The 14542-nt window shown below is 39.4% G+C and overlaps 1 protein-coding gene across 1 annotated transcript in view; it reads left to right on the forward strand.

Moving 5' to 3' along the window:
- The first annotated feature begins 1198 nt into the window (after window positions 1-1198).
- znf407 (zinc finger protein 407) overlaps window positions 1199-14542 on the forward strand; it is a 273449-nt gene continuing 260105 nt past the window's right edge. Inside the window, exons 1-3 of the mRNA XM_062063561.1 lie at window positions 1199-1294; window positions 3900-4560; window positions 6463-8559. Of these exons, the coding sequence (XP_061919545.1) occupies window positions 4014-4560; window positions 6463-8559 (2644 nt within the window). The 5' untranslated portion in view covers window positions 1199-1294; window positions 3900-4013. The remainder of the gene's footprint in view (window positions 1295-3899; window positions 4561-6462; window positions 8560-14542) is intronic.

The raw sequence follows: 14542 nt of genomic DNA on the forward strand, positions 1-14542 counted from the left end.
CATGTATTTGTGCATCTAGTTTGTGGTATGCATCGACACAAAAGCAAAAAAGCGATCCATCCATCCATCCATCCATCCATTTTCTACCGCTTGTCCTGTTCGGGGTCGCAGGGATGCTGGAGCCTATCTCAGCTGCATTCGGGCGGAAGGAGGGGTACACCCTGGACAAGTCGCCACCTCTTCACAGGGCCAACACAGATAGACAGACAACATTGACACACACTAAGGCCAATTTAGTGTTTCCAATCAACCTATCCCCAGGTGCATGTCTTTGGAGGTGGGAGGAAGCCGGAGTACCCGGAGGGAACCCACGCAGTCACGGGGAGAACATGCAAACTCTACACAGAAAGATCCCGAGCGCAGGATCAAACCCAGGACCTTTGTATTGTGAGGCAGACGCACTAATCCCTCTTATAAATAAATAAATGGGTTATACTTGTATAGCGCTTTTCTACCTTCAAGGTACTCAAAGCGCTTTGACAGTATTTCCACATTTACTCATTCACACACACATTCACACACTGATGGCGGGAGCTGCCATGCAAGGCGCTAACCAGCAGCCATCAGAGGCAAAGGGTGAAGTGTCTTGCCCAAGGACACAACGGACGTGACTAGGAAGGTAGAAGGTGGGGATTGAACCCCAGTAACCAGCAACACGCCGATTGCTGGCACAGCCACTCTACCCACTTCGCCACGCCGTCCTTTCCACTGTGCTGCCCCACAAAAAAAAAAAAGCGATCCACATATGCAAATTCAATACAAATAGAAAATCAAGCATGTTTATATTCAAATCTCAAAAATAAATGTACAAATACACGTTTATTTATACAAATTCTTGATTTATTTGTATGTCAAATTTTTATATTATTATATTTTATTTGTATATATTTTCAAATCTCAAAAATATATTACAAATACGCATTTATTTATACAAATTATTCATCACATTTGTATTTGTATATTTATTAATATATGCATATGTATTAATATCATATTGCTATATATATAAGTTGATGTGAGACCAATTCTACTCCCATAAATACATGACTCATTATTATCTAAACTAAATGCAGTTTTTTCTACTGATATCATTGTTAGGTTATGACACTTTATGACAGCGGTTTCTCCCACGACACGCGAAAGCAGCATTGAGGCAAACGTCTGTGGTTGGGGGAAAAAAAGGAAAAGGCGGGCACATGTTCCGCCTTGGTGTGACGCATGTCTCTTGCTACGGTACGCCATTTGTGTCTAGCAACAAAAAGCGCGGACGGCGGAAAGATTAGCAAAATCGAAGGTACGAATGCTTTCTTTATCACATCTGTATACATTTATAAGTTGTTTAATACACCCTTGCTTCGCTGTTTGTTCAGCTGTTACTATTTAAGTGACGGTTGAAGATATTAGCGCGCAGTGACACGTTGGCTATGTTAGCCTCCTTTTTGGGCCTCTGCGCTGCCGTCGTTTTCCTAGCCTTGACAGTGATTAAGACCCGCCTCCTCCTTCGCTGTGATTGGGCGACGCGTCTGAGGGCGCAATTCTATTGGTTCGACTTCCCAAAGTTCAAATTACCGATGAGAAACATGTTGCTAGCAATTAAAAAATGCAACTCTGCCTAGGCTGCAGTATTAGGTGTTTAATATTAGGTGTTTAATGTGAGGTGTTTAATATTAGGTGTTTAATTTTAGGTGTTTAATGCCACAACGAACGTTTACGGGCTGTTTGGTTTGTGCAGCGAATGCTCTTTAACAACAGCATGCTACTACTGAACAATCAACACCCTTGGCCATAGCTTTCTTATATAATAAAGACTGCATCTTAATATTGTATTTAATCGTGTCCCCTCTTTAACCCATTAGTGCACTCATTGGCACAATATCATTGACAATGCATGACACCAAACAGTGTTTATAAACAGCAGCGAGAGTCTACTTCCGGATTTACATTGCCGCCTTGTCCATGATGTCGCTCTGTTAGAGAAAATATTCATTTTAAATAGGAAAGCATCCGAAAATATGAATAGACAAAAATCACAGAAATATATAAAAAAAACTTATCTTGCTAGATCATACTGCCTGATTTGTGCCAACAACCCAGCAACAAAAACAATGTGCGACTGTAAACACTAGATGGCGACATTAACTCGTGTTTGACCAGACCACGTTGCTGGGACGTTTGATCGTCCACAGTCGTGGTCAAAAGTTTACATACACTTGTGAAGAACATAATGTCATGGCTGACTTGACTTTCCAATAACTTATACAACTCATATTTTTTGTGTGATAGAGTGATTGGAGCACATACTTGTTGGTCACAAAAAACATTTGTGAAGTTTGGTTATTTTATGAATTTATTATGGGTCTACTGAAAATGTGACCAAATCTGCTGGGTCAAAAGTATACATACAGCAATGGTAATATTTGGTTACATATCCCTTGGTAAGTTTCACTGCAATAAGGTGCTTTTGGTAGCCATCCACAAGCTTCTGGTTGAATTTTTGACCACTCCTTCTGACAAAATTAGTGCAGTTCAGCTACATTTGTTGGTTTTCTGACATGGATTTGTTTCTCCATGGATGTCCACACATTTAAGTCAGGACTTTGGGAAGGCCATTCTAAAACCTTAATTCTAGCCTGATTGAGCCATTCCTTTACCGCTTTTGACGTGTGTTTGGGGTCATTGTCCTGTTGGAACACCCGACTGCGCTCAGGACCCAACATCTGGGCTGATGATTTTAGGTTGTCCTAAAGAATTTGTAGGTAATCCTCGTTTTTCGTTGTCCCATTTACTCTCTGTAAAGCACCAGTTCCATTGGCAGCAAAACAGGCCCAGAGCATAATACTACCACCACCATGCTTGACGGTAGGTAGGAATGGTGTTCCTGGGACTAAAGGCCTCACCTTTTCTTTTACAAACATATTGCTGGGTATTGTGGCCAAGCAGCTACATTTTAGTTTCATCTGACCACAGAACTTTCCTCCAGAAGGTCTTATCTTTGTCCATGTGATGTCAGATTAAACACAAATTGAGCTGTTTGACCACAATACCCAGCAATATGTTTGAAAGAGTAAAGGTGAGGCCTTTAATCCCAGGAACACCATCCCTACCGTCAAGCATGGTGGTGGTAGTATTATGCTCTGGGCCTGTTTTGCTGCTAATGGAACTGGTGCTTTACAGAGAGTAAATGGGACAATGGAAAAGGAGGATTACCTACAAATTCTTCAGGACAACCTAAAATCATCAGCCCAGATGTTGGGTCTTCGGCGCAGTTGGGTGTTCCAACAGGACAATGACCCCAAACACACGTCAAAAGCGGTAAAGGAATGGCTAAATCAGCCTAGAATTAAGGTTTTAGAATGGCCTTCCAAAAGTCTTGACTTAAGTGTGTGGACAATGCTGAAGAAACAAGTCCATGTCAGAAAACAAACACATTTAGCTGAACTGCACTAATTTTGTCAAGAGGAGTGGTCAAAAATTCAACCAGAAGCTTGTGGATGGCTACCAAAAGCGCCTTATTGCAGTGAAACTTGCCAAGGGACATGTAGCCAAATATTAACATTGCTGTATGTATACTTTTGACCCAGCAGATTTGGTCACATTTTCAGTAGACCCATAATAAATTTAAAAAAGAACGAAGCTTCATGAATGTTTTTTGTGAGCAACAAGTATGTGCTCCAATCACTCTATCACAAACAAATAAGAGTTGTAAAATTATTTGAAAGTCAAGACATCCATGACATTATGTTCTTTACAAGTGTATGTCAACTTTTGACCACACCCGTATATTAACTTGATTACATTGCGTTTGTGTTTAAAGTAGTTTACATTTTCATGCATCTGAATTGTGTATGAGGGAAATAGAAGTACCCAAACTAAAGTGTGCTCTTTATATCATTTTACAGAGGTGCTTGAGTCATCTTCAACTCGAGTCATTGTCACAGCTTTATGCAGACATAGCAAGATATGCTATAGATAAGAAACATATACATCAGAAAAGGAGGCTCCTTTTGGACAAAATGCCAAAAAACGGGCAGCCAGATGACGTTGAGATGGAGGACGCAACAGCCAACTCAACTATAAAGCCTGAAAAAGAGGAAGGAGAAGCCACTCGGAAGCTGCAGCCAGACTCCGTGATTGAAGATGCTAATACAATATGCACTGTTTGTGACTTTTCTGCAAAATGCCCGAGATCACTGAAGATTCACTTTGCAAGAAAACATAAAAATGCAAAAACACCTCTGAACAGTGAAAACCTCTTAGATGACAATGTAAGAGATGTTCAAAAAGAGATAGGCATGGAGACAGAAAGTGCTGCTGACGTTCCTGAGCCCGATGAGCCAAGCTTAGCTTTCCATGATGATGGTTCAAGTAGGAGTGTTCTGATATCGGATAAGGAGGCAACTCAAGAACCAACTATATCCTCTCAAGAGAGAAGAGTTAGCAAACGAACCCCAAAACCCAAGATTATCTATTCATGCAACTACTGTGGACAAGAATTTAGGGACCAGTCTCCTCTTGATGTACATATCCAGAGATACCACAATAAAGATGCCCCATACACATGTGAGTATTTGCTTTTTGTTATCTAGTCATTTACAGTGCACCCGTAAAGTGTTAACAGTGCTTCCCTTTTAACACTGTTTATTTTACAACCTTATTACAAAATGGAAAACATTATTTTTCGTCCTCAAAATTCTATTCACCCCATAATGACAATGTGAAAAGTTTTATTTTTAAAAGTACCATTTAAAAAAATTAATACTAAAAACAATCACATGTACATATGTATTTACAGCCTTTGCTCAATACTTTGTTGATGCACTTTTTTTTCAACAGCCTCAAGTATTTTTGAATACGATGCCAAAAGCTTGGCTCACCTTTCTTTGGGCAGTTTTGCCCATTCCTCTTTGCAGCACCTTCCAAGCTCCATCAGGTTAGATGGGAAGTGTTGGTTTTAATCCAGGATGTCGCTGTACTTTGCTGCATTCATATTTCCCTCTATCCTGACTAGTCTCCCAGTTCCTGCCTCTGAAATATATCTCCAAAGCATGATCCTGCGACCACCATGCTTCACTGTAGGGATGGTATTGGCCTGGTGATGAGCGATGCCTGGTTTCCTCCAACATGATGCCTCACATTTACACCAAAGAGTTCAATCTTTGCATGTGAGATAGATCAGGCCAGAGAATTTAGTTTTGCATGGTCTGAAGGTCTTTCAGGTGCATTTTGGCAATTTTTTAAAACATTTTTATTTTTTTATACAAAAGAATGGCTTTCGTATGGCCATTATACCATACAGGCCTGATTGGTGAATTGCTGCAAAGATGGTTCTCCCCTTTCCACAGAGGAATGCTGTAGCTCTGACAGAGTAACCATTGGGTTCTTGGTCACTTTCCTGAGTAGACTAAGTCACTATGATGAATGCAGCAATGTACAGAGACATCCTGGATGAAAACCAATGCTTCCCATCAACCTGATGGAGCTTGAGAGGTGCTGCAAAGAGGAATAGGAAAAACTGCCCAAAGATGCCAAGCTTGTGGCATTGTATTTAAAAATAATTAGGGCTGTAATTTCTGCCAAAGGTGCATCAACAAACTATTGAGCAAAAGCTGTGAATACTTGTGTAGGTGTGTTTTTTAGTTTTGATACATTTGCAAAATGTATTTTAAAACGGTGCACTGAGATTTATCACCAACTGCGCTCCCCTTACTCACCATTGCGTATTATACTCAATGGTTAACTGGACATCTTTATGTGCTCGACGCCTCAATCATTGGTATGTTTTCATCTACAAAACCATTCTGGGTATCACTCCATCTTATCTGTCTTGTCTTTTAACAAAGAAACAAGGAAGTCACAATCTTCGTTCAATGAATGTTCTGCAATTTGTCGTCCCCAAAGTAAGAACTGAACTGGGCAAGAAAGCATTTAGGTTTTCAGCAGCGAAGGCTTGGAATAACCTACAATCGAATATTAAACCTCAAACCCTTGTTACGTTGAATGAGTTTAAAGCTTCTGTGAAAGGACTGCAGTCTACCTTGTCTGTATGCACATGTGTTATGTGAGCAAGTTTTAATGTCGTAAATGTGATGTTTTATGTGTTGTTTACTGTTTTTAATGTAACCTTGCTGCTGCCCTCTCGGCCAGGTCTCCCTTGGAAAAGAGATCTTTGATCTCAATGGGATTTTATCTGGTTAAATAAAGGCTAATAATAATAATAAAAACCTTTTCACATTGTCATTTTGGGGTATTATTGTGTGTGGAATTTTGAGAACAAAAATAAATGTATTCCATTTTGGAATAAGGCTGTAACATAATAAAATGTGGACAAAGTGAAGCGCTGTAAATACTTTCCGGATGCACTGCAGCTATTCTATACCGTCAATAACAGACATCTGTTCATACTTAATGATTAAAAAAAATAATTTACTGAAGTAGCTGTGTCTTTTGTCTAATGTCTTTCAGTTGGTGCTGAAGAGAACATGGGTGAAGAAGAGGAGGCTGAAGATACAGAACGTGCTTTAAAGATATCCCCCCCAGAAGTGATGCTTAAACGTCCAATGAGCAGAATTCAGCTGAAGTGTGCAAACTGCGATTTCAAAGTTTTCACACTTTCCTTGCTGGAGAGCCATGCTCGTGTCAAGCATCCCGACCTGGATTGGTACCGCTGTAAATTATGCAACTTCTTTTCTGCTACATATGAATGGATGGACAGACATATTTGCTCAGACACCCATAAGCAACATCTCAGAAGGCAGAATAGTGAAGAGTCTTCCTCCACTGATTATGTTGAGAGGGTAAGCAACGGAAATGGAGGTGTAGATGACTTAGCTGTTGGGGCCCAGGGAACACAAGAGGCAATGGAGGCTGCTCAGGCTGTTACAGAAGAAGAAGAAGATGATGATTCGGAAACTCTAAAACGGAGAAGAGGGAGACCAAAACATGTGTCTTCAACCAAATGTGGTTATTGTGGCTTAATAGTATCTAATGCCACCAACCTCGGTGTCCATGTCCGTCGTAAACACAGCAAGGATTATCTTTACCGGTGTACTGTGTGCAATTATAGCTGTGTCACCAAAGGGGACATAGATCGTCATTGTATCACAAAGAAACATATGAACCGTGTGCAACAATGTGCAAACAACAGCCCCGCCAAACATCTAGAAAGCAGTTCACCTCAGGAACCCACAGATACACAATCTTCAGAACCAAATGAAACCTCAGAGAAAAGGGAAATGCAGCAGGACTCAGAAGGCTCCAAAGAACAGAGCGAAGACGATCTTATACTGCCACACTCAAGCTCAAAGGATGGCCAATATGACCGTGTTACTTGCAGACACTGCGATTTTGTAGCTCACTCGGGCTCTTCCCTCCATCTTCATGTGAACAGAAAGCATGCAAAAGGCTTTGAATATGTCTGTTTGGCCTGCAAATACTACGCTTTAACAAGCAAGGAAATGTCCCGCCACGCCAGCACAGAGAGGCACAAGGAAAAAAGCCAGAGTTACCTGGCATCGCAAGAGAATGGTGGTCAAACATCAATCATTGATCCTAAAGGTGCGATGGTTGATCCTAAATCTGAACCTTTTTGCCTCACTGAAGAATCAAAGCTAAGTTCGGAACAAAGTCAGGACTCAGTGGCCCCTTCTGTCAGTACGGAGCCTGTTGATGCTGCAGACATCTTAACTAGCAAAGCAGAGAAGGAAGCAGAGAGCATTACATCTGCCACTGGTGATGATCAAGATTCAACGGACTGTACAGTGAGACAAACGGCCAAATCAACAGCAGAAATTGAATTCGTAGTGCAACAGTCTCCGCAAGAAAGCCGAGAAGTTGACAAATACATGGAAGGGATGAGCCCAGAAAATAGCTCTCTGTCGGTTCCAAAACTATCCACCGCTTTATCTTTTGATGCCTCTATTGTGTCTGTAAAAGCCCTTGCTGAGCAGGAGCAAGCAACGTTGAAGAAGCTTGCCCTGGAAGGTGAGGCTGCTGTTAAATGTTTGACAGGAGAAGCACCAGAGTCCTCTGCTCTCCTGTCGCATGTTTATGTTAAGACGTTCGAACAGAAAGAAAGGAAGAAAAAGAACCATGCTAATTTGAGCAGCACCGGAATCCGCTGTGATGATTGTGGCTTTTTGGCAGACGGCCTCAGCGGTCTGAATGTCCACATTTCAATGAAGCACCCGACCAAGGATAAGCCTTACCATTGCATGGTGTGTGGAAAGTCCTACTATACCGAGAGCAACCTGCATCAGCACCTGGCCAGCGCCTCCCACCTCCGAAATGAGCAGAACAGCCTCGAAGAACGACTTGAAGGGGGAGCGTGCTTCAAGTGCACAAAATGCACAGACCGCTTCAAAACGGAACAAGATCTGTTTATTCACATCAAAGAGAAACACGACGAGCTGCTAAGACAAGTCAACAAGTTTGTGCTGGAGGACACTGAACAGATCAACCGCGAACGGGAAGAGCACCAAGGCAACGTTTGCAAGTACTGCGGAAAAGTGTGCAAGAGCAGCAACTCCCTGGCCTTCCTGGCACACATTCGCACGCACACAGGTATGTATGCTGCATTTGTGCATTTCCTTATTACCTTCACATGCAATACTGTGGGTATAGAAAACACATCCATGTTTACATGCCATATTTTCCTGGGCTATAAGCCGCTCCTTTTTTTCTACGCTTGGAACCCTACGGTTTATAACGGTGCGGCTATTTGATAGATTTTTCTGCGCTAACGACCATATAGTTTTGTATTCAACAAATAGTTTTCATAAAACATCCACAGACACTGAAAATATGTTATTGTTTGTGCTATTGCGCCATCTTTTGGACCAGGTTGCTCACTGCACTCACTATGCTCACTACAGTATTTCCTTCTGTTTTGTGTTTTGAGCCGGAAGTACAAGTGCCGTTCTGTCTACTAGTCATCCATATCGGTTTCTACTCTTATGGTTTCTTCATTTATCACTACAAGCAACACAACTAAACAATTCATACTCATGGGTACGAAACCAAAAAATCTTATGCGTTAATAACTCATTACACAACATATACTGTATATCTGCGGCTTACAGTCCAGTGCGACTAATATTTTTTTCTTCTTAAATTTACTGGATGCGACTTAAATACTAGTGCGCTCTATAATGCAGGAAATAAGGTAATGAGATTTTCCAAATCTAAAAAAAAATAGACAACACAATACTGTCACAATGCTATGACATCTTTTGAGCACAGTCTTCTTCAGGCCAACCCTACTGAGATCTGTCAGGGCCTTCCCAAAACTTAAAATGACATTTTTAGATATATTTTGACCCAAAAGTGACTGGTTTTTGGATTTGTTATAAAAAAAAGTATACCTAAGCTCCAAACAAAAACAATCCCAATGCATGTTGCTGTCACCTCCATGCTTCACTGTCGGTATGGTGAACTTCTGCTGCTCTGAGGAGGAGCTTCTCGATCTGGTGACATTTTTTTCCATCCTGTGTGCATTTTCTTTTTCCACCACTTGTCCAATATATATCATATTATGTTTTTGAAATAATTAATTGTGGCGTTGTTTTCACAAATATGGTACTTTGAGGGTTTGTTCACTAGGGCTGCACAAAAAAATAAATCACATTACTTTAATTGATAAATGATGACAATTTGAACAAAACAAAAATACTTAACAAGCTACATCACAAGCAAATGCTGCTCTTTCACTGTAGGACTCATGTTGCGCTGTTGTAAGTAGCGATTTGACGTTTGCGAACGAGTCGAGTCTTTTAAACGTCTCTTTCAAGTGAACAGCGAGAACTGATTTGCAATTACGAGCCACTCATTTGCAAGTTGTTTTTAATTCAAATTGTTTTCATATGCGCGCCACCGAACTGGACTGAGTCACACACTGTCTGAAAACCTACCAAAATCATCCAAAGGAAAAAACAACATTTGGATGCACTTTTCTAGTTGATTGTTTTGTTAAATAGCCTAGATTACATGTAAGCATACCAGGTAGTGGTTTACAATTTTGCATTCATTAATGTATTGTGAAATATTTTATTTTATTTTATTTATTTATTCTAGATGTATTATTTGTAGGTCATATTTTTCCTGTATTGTTAAAGAAAATTGTGTAGTTTTAACTGTACCACAACGTTTCTCAAGTGAGAGAAAATTCAAAACAAAGATGTCACTGTCAAAGCATTGGTAGAAGATACCACCTTATGGAAAGTTTATCATGAAAACACAACCCAGATGAAATTCTAATACTATTTAACAATATTTCCCACAAACAGAGTACGAATATGTGAACGTCTGAATTATTTATGTCTTATCTTATAATATCTGCCAGTGATTATTACCTTCATAAAAACGAGTAACTTATGAAAAAAATTCTCAAAATAAAATATAACAACATGCCAGTTTTTTGAACAGTTTTTTGAACAGATCTTTGAACGGAACACCTCTTTAAGATCAGGCTCCTTTCAGAGTGCCATCAATCCCATCTCTGGTTATGAGCAGTTAGCCTGGCCAGCGAGGTGCGCTGGCTATCATTTGTCAGCTCGCAAGGGAAGTGATTAATTAATTAATTTGTTTTATGCATGGATACATTGTAGAATGAGCAAGCTGAATATGTTTTTGACTTGATTGATTTTTTTCAGTCTTTCTATTAATTTATATCTGAAAAAAGTCCCTTGTTAATTGTTTTTGAAAAACTACAATTGAAAGTAGCTTAAAAGCATAATTAGACAATGAGCAGTCTAATAATTATGATTATAATACTACAAAAAAACACTATGATTGCTTTAAAATGTAAGCACATGGCTGTAAACATGTGTGTCTGCATGCGAGGACAAAACATCATCCCAGAGCATCGTGATACAATTTTAAGCCAAAAAACAGTAATTCACATTTTTTGCACAATAGTTTTTAGCATGTTCTCTGGTTTTAAAGGGAGGTCATAGCTCTTTACTTCATTAAAATGCATGATCAGAAGCTGCTCTTACTCGGAAACCGACAAGTTGTTTTAATGTAAGTAAAAATCTGACAATTATACAGATGGGCTGAACTTTTAGTACCATGTCACGGCAGACTGGATAGAGCCATTAAATAAACTGAGAGTGCCATGGCACCATAGTGTGTATTGGGCCATGAAAATGCTGGTGTATGGAAATCTTGCATTTGTGTAGTAAATCAAAGATTGTAAGAAAGGGTGTTTTAGACCTTAAGTTTGGGGCAAAATGTATTGACTTTTTAAACCTTAACATTTACAGAATTATCTTTCAGATAGGTAGGTTTTAATTGGATATTTCCCCTCTTTTTAAAAAAAAAATCTTTAGTTTTAAGCTTTTATTTATTATGTTTTGAGGGATAATATGTCAATGTTTTTATTTTCCTGCCCTCACTTTGAGGTCATTTGTGTTACTGCCAAATATTAAGTTATTTACAAAATGTTGATAAATATCTAAATCTTAAGATAAACATAACTCATAGGCGCAAGGGGCAGATACAACCTCTTTTTGACACACATAAATACTGAAGCTCCTTTTTGCCATAGCCAGGTAAAAGCTGTTTCAGCACAGGTGACGGTGAAGACTGATTGGACTTCAGAACAGCTAGAGAAATGCTAATGGACCGCAGATTGGGATTCCCTGAGCAACGCTTGCATGGTCAGAGACATGTGCGACTCATAATTGATGTGTCCATTACCGAGACTCAGTTGTAATTATAGTCAATAAGTCTCTGTAAATGTGTTAACGCTGAGGCTAAAAGCATTGGAGGTCCAAAGAGAGGTGGGCTAATAATTTAAAGTAATCAATGCAGACGTATTCAAAGCCTTTAATTTCCCTTGTGTCTAGATGTCCACAGTTGTGTATGTGTGTGAGTGGTATAATGCCTGGTGAATGTGTGTATATGTCAGCCTTCATGGCTAGTTGATTATCCCCAATCCATTAAGATTTATCCTGTCATTTATAATGCAAAGCAGAGACTTGCTCAGGGCTTTGGCTGGGAAATGTTCGACAGGTTAAGAACATACGGTGTTCTGTTACATCTCCCTGACCATGTGTATTAATTGCTTTTAAAATCAACTTAATGCAGGAATGAGATGTGAGGGAACCATCAATAAATGCCCTTCTCCGCCTCGAATGTTTCATTCCCTCTTCTGCTCAAACATTAATGAGACTTGGGTTCCGTAATCCATTTTGTGCGTCTGTAGAAGGCCTATGTCCATGTTTGAGCTTGGTAATGCATCACAAGTACTTGCAACAGTAATCATTTTAATTTGTTAGTATTTTTGTGCCAAATCTGGTCGATAGCTTCTAATATTTAACTGGTCAAAGCTGTAAGAATTAGAGGTTAAATACAAGATTAAAGCTGAGCAGCTATTTTGCCCCTAATAATAATGTCTATAAATTCATACCTGACAACATAATTCTTTTCTAGTCGGTGTTACTTAAGGAAATGAAATCTGTGACTCCAAAGTGTTAAGAGATGCCAACAGGTCAAGGGCACATTCTGAGCTTTCAAAATAATTTAGTTTGACCTTTTTGTTTTTAATTCTTAGGATTTACGTTTTTGGTCATGAAATGTTGTTTCCACTGTCATTTATGACCTTCATTATGGTGGAAAGCAACACATTTTCCAAATTTTGACAGCATATGCCAGTTGTTATTATTGCTTAAGTTCCCTCATTATAGTGAGTTATTTACTTTTTATATGGCAGTCATTTATTCTTGGAATTTGTTTATGGGGCTGTGGAGCAGCGCAATGGGGGTCCGCCAGTTTGCAGGCTGGGAGCATGTCCAGATCCTTTTAATTACGACCTAGTTTTTATCCTCTTGATTAATCACTGAAATCAAAAGAAGCTAGTGGGAGGTTGCACACAGATTTGTCAATTTGTCCCTTAAAGGAAACGTGAGCACATTTCCATTTTGCCACTGAGCGTACGATTGGAATTTGCATTTTTAGGTAAATTGGTCACTTTTTTCACTTGCGTGGGTTTGTCTGATTTAAGACTGAACATCAAAGTAATGGCTCCACATCACAAACATGCACAATCACAAACATGCACAATCAATGTAACATTATATAAATAAAAACGGATACAAGCACTCTGCTGGCAAGATTTGGCAAAATCTTACAAGTTATACTTATTTTTTGAAATTATGAAATATAAACGATGAAATAACATTTTCAACTTCTATAACTGTTAGTAGATAAACAATGAGGGATTAAGGCAGTGACATTAACGATCAATTTCACAAGAGCATTTTGTTGAAAATGATCATTAAGTAATCATTCAATCCCCTGCTGATTTTGTAAATTGACCCACTAACAATACATGACATGACCATACATTTTTCATAGGTTTAATTTAAGAGACAGAACATGAACTCAAAATAAAAAACAACATTAAAATACATTACTGATTAAAATAAATAATGGTCATACATTTATTAGTATTTGAATGTCAAATATAATTATTTGATCTCCTACCAACTAGTTTATGGGTTGTATTCAGTCATGTGACCTTTTGAACAGAAGTAAACGAAGTGGTGGGCCACCAAACCAACATGGCTACTGTGCAGCAAACCTAGTGCGAACTAGCTGAGTACGTAAGAGGCCTATATCTTACCATTAAAAGCAAACTGTGCAATTGAATCTATCCCTTTACGTTATCTAAAAAGAGATGTCGAGTGATCTCAAGGATTATCTGTCGGTCGCGTTCCCAGACATCTCAAACTATCTGGTGCTCCAGACGTCATTTTACACGGCAAAACAGATGAAACTTGGAAAAGCACAGAGGTCTACAACTTCTTTGTGTGTGGCTGGGTCAAGAAAATTGGTATCAAGACTCTCACGGGGACTGCGTTCTGGTGGCCTGCTAGGCTTTTATTAATTTATTATTATTATTATTATTATTATTTTTATTTTTTTTTAAATTATTATTTTTTTATTTTTTTTATTTTATAATTTGTATTATTTACTTACTTTATTTTATTTTATTTTTATTTTATTTATTTATTTATTTTTATTTGTTATTTTTAATTTAATTTGATTTGTATTTTATTTTATTTTATTTTATTATTATTATTATTGTATTTTTATTATTATTATTATTTTTGTTTAATCTTATTATTTATTTGTGTGTGGGCGTCGCGCGGGTCTCGCTTCCTGTTGGGTGGGGTCCGTGCCCTGTGGCGCTGTGGGGTCTCTGTTGGCGACTTGATGTGTGGCGGCGCGGCGCCCGTGCTGGTCTGGTGCTGCTGTGTCTCGGTTGTTCGGCGGTTGTTTGGGCGGTGTGTGTTTGTGCGGGTTTGGGTGGGGTGGTGGGGTGTTTTGGTGGGGGTTTGGGGGGGGGGGGGGTAGGGGGTGTTGGTGTCTCTTGTTGCGTGTTGGCGTTTTGGGCTGGCCGGCGGGCTGGCGCTGGCTGGTCTCCGTGATCCTGTTGGCGTGTGGTTTGCCGGTCACGTTTTTTTTTTGATCGCTTTGATTTGATCGCTTTGATTTGATTGGGTGGTGCTGGCTGTCTGGGGGTGTTGTGGCTGCTGTTTCT

This window comes from Entelurus aequoreus, linkage group LG11 (assembly GCF_033978785.1).
Source record: "Entelurus aequoreus isolate RoL-2023_Sb linkage group LG11, RoL_Eaeq_v1.1, whole genome shotgun sequence".
NCBI lineage: Eukaryota > Metazoa > Chordata > Actinopteri > Syngnathiformes > Syngnathidae > Entelurus > Entelurus aequoreus.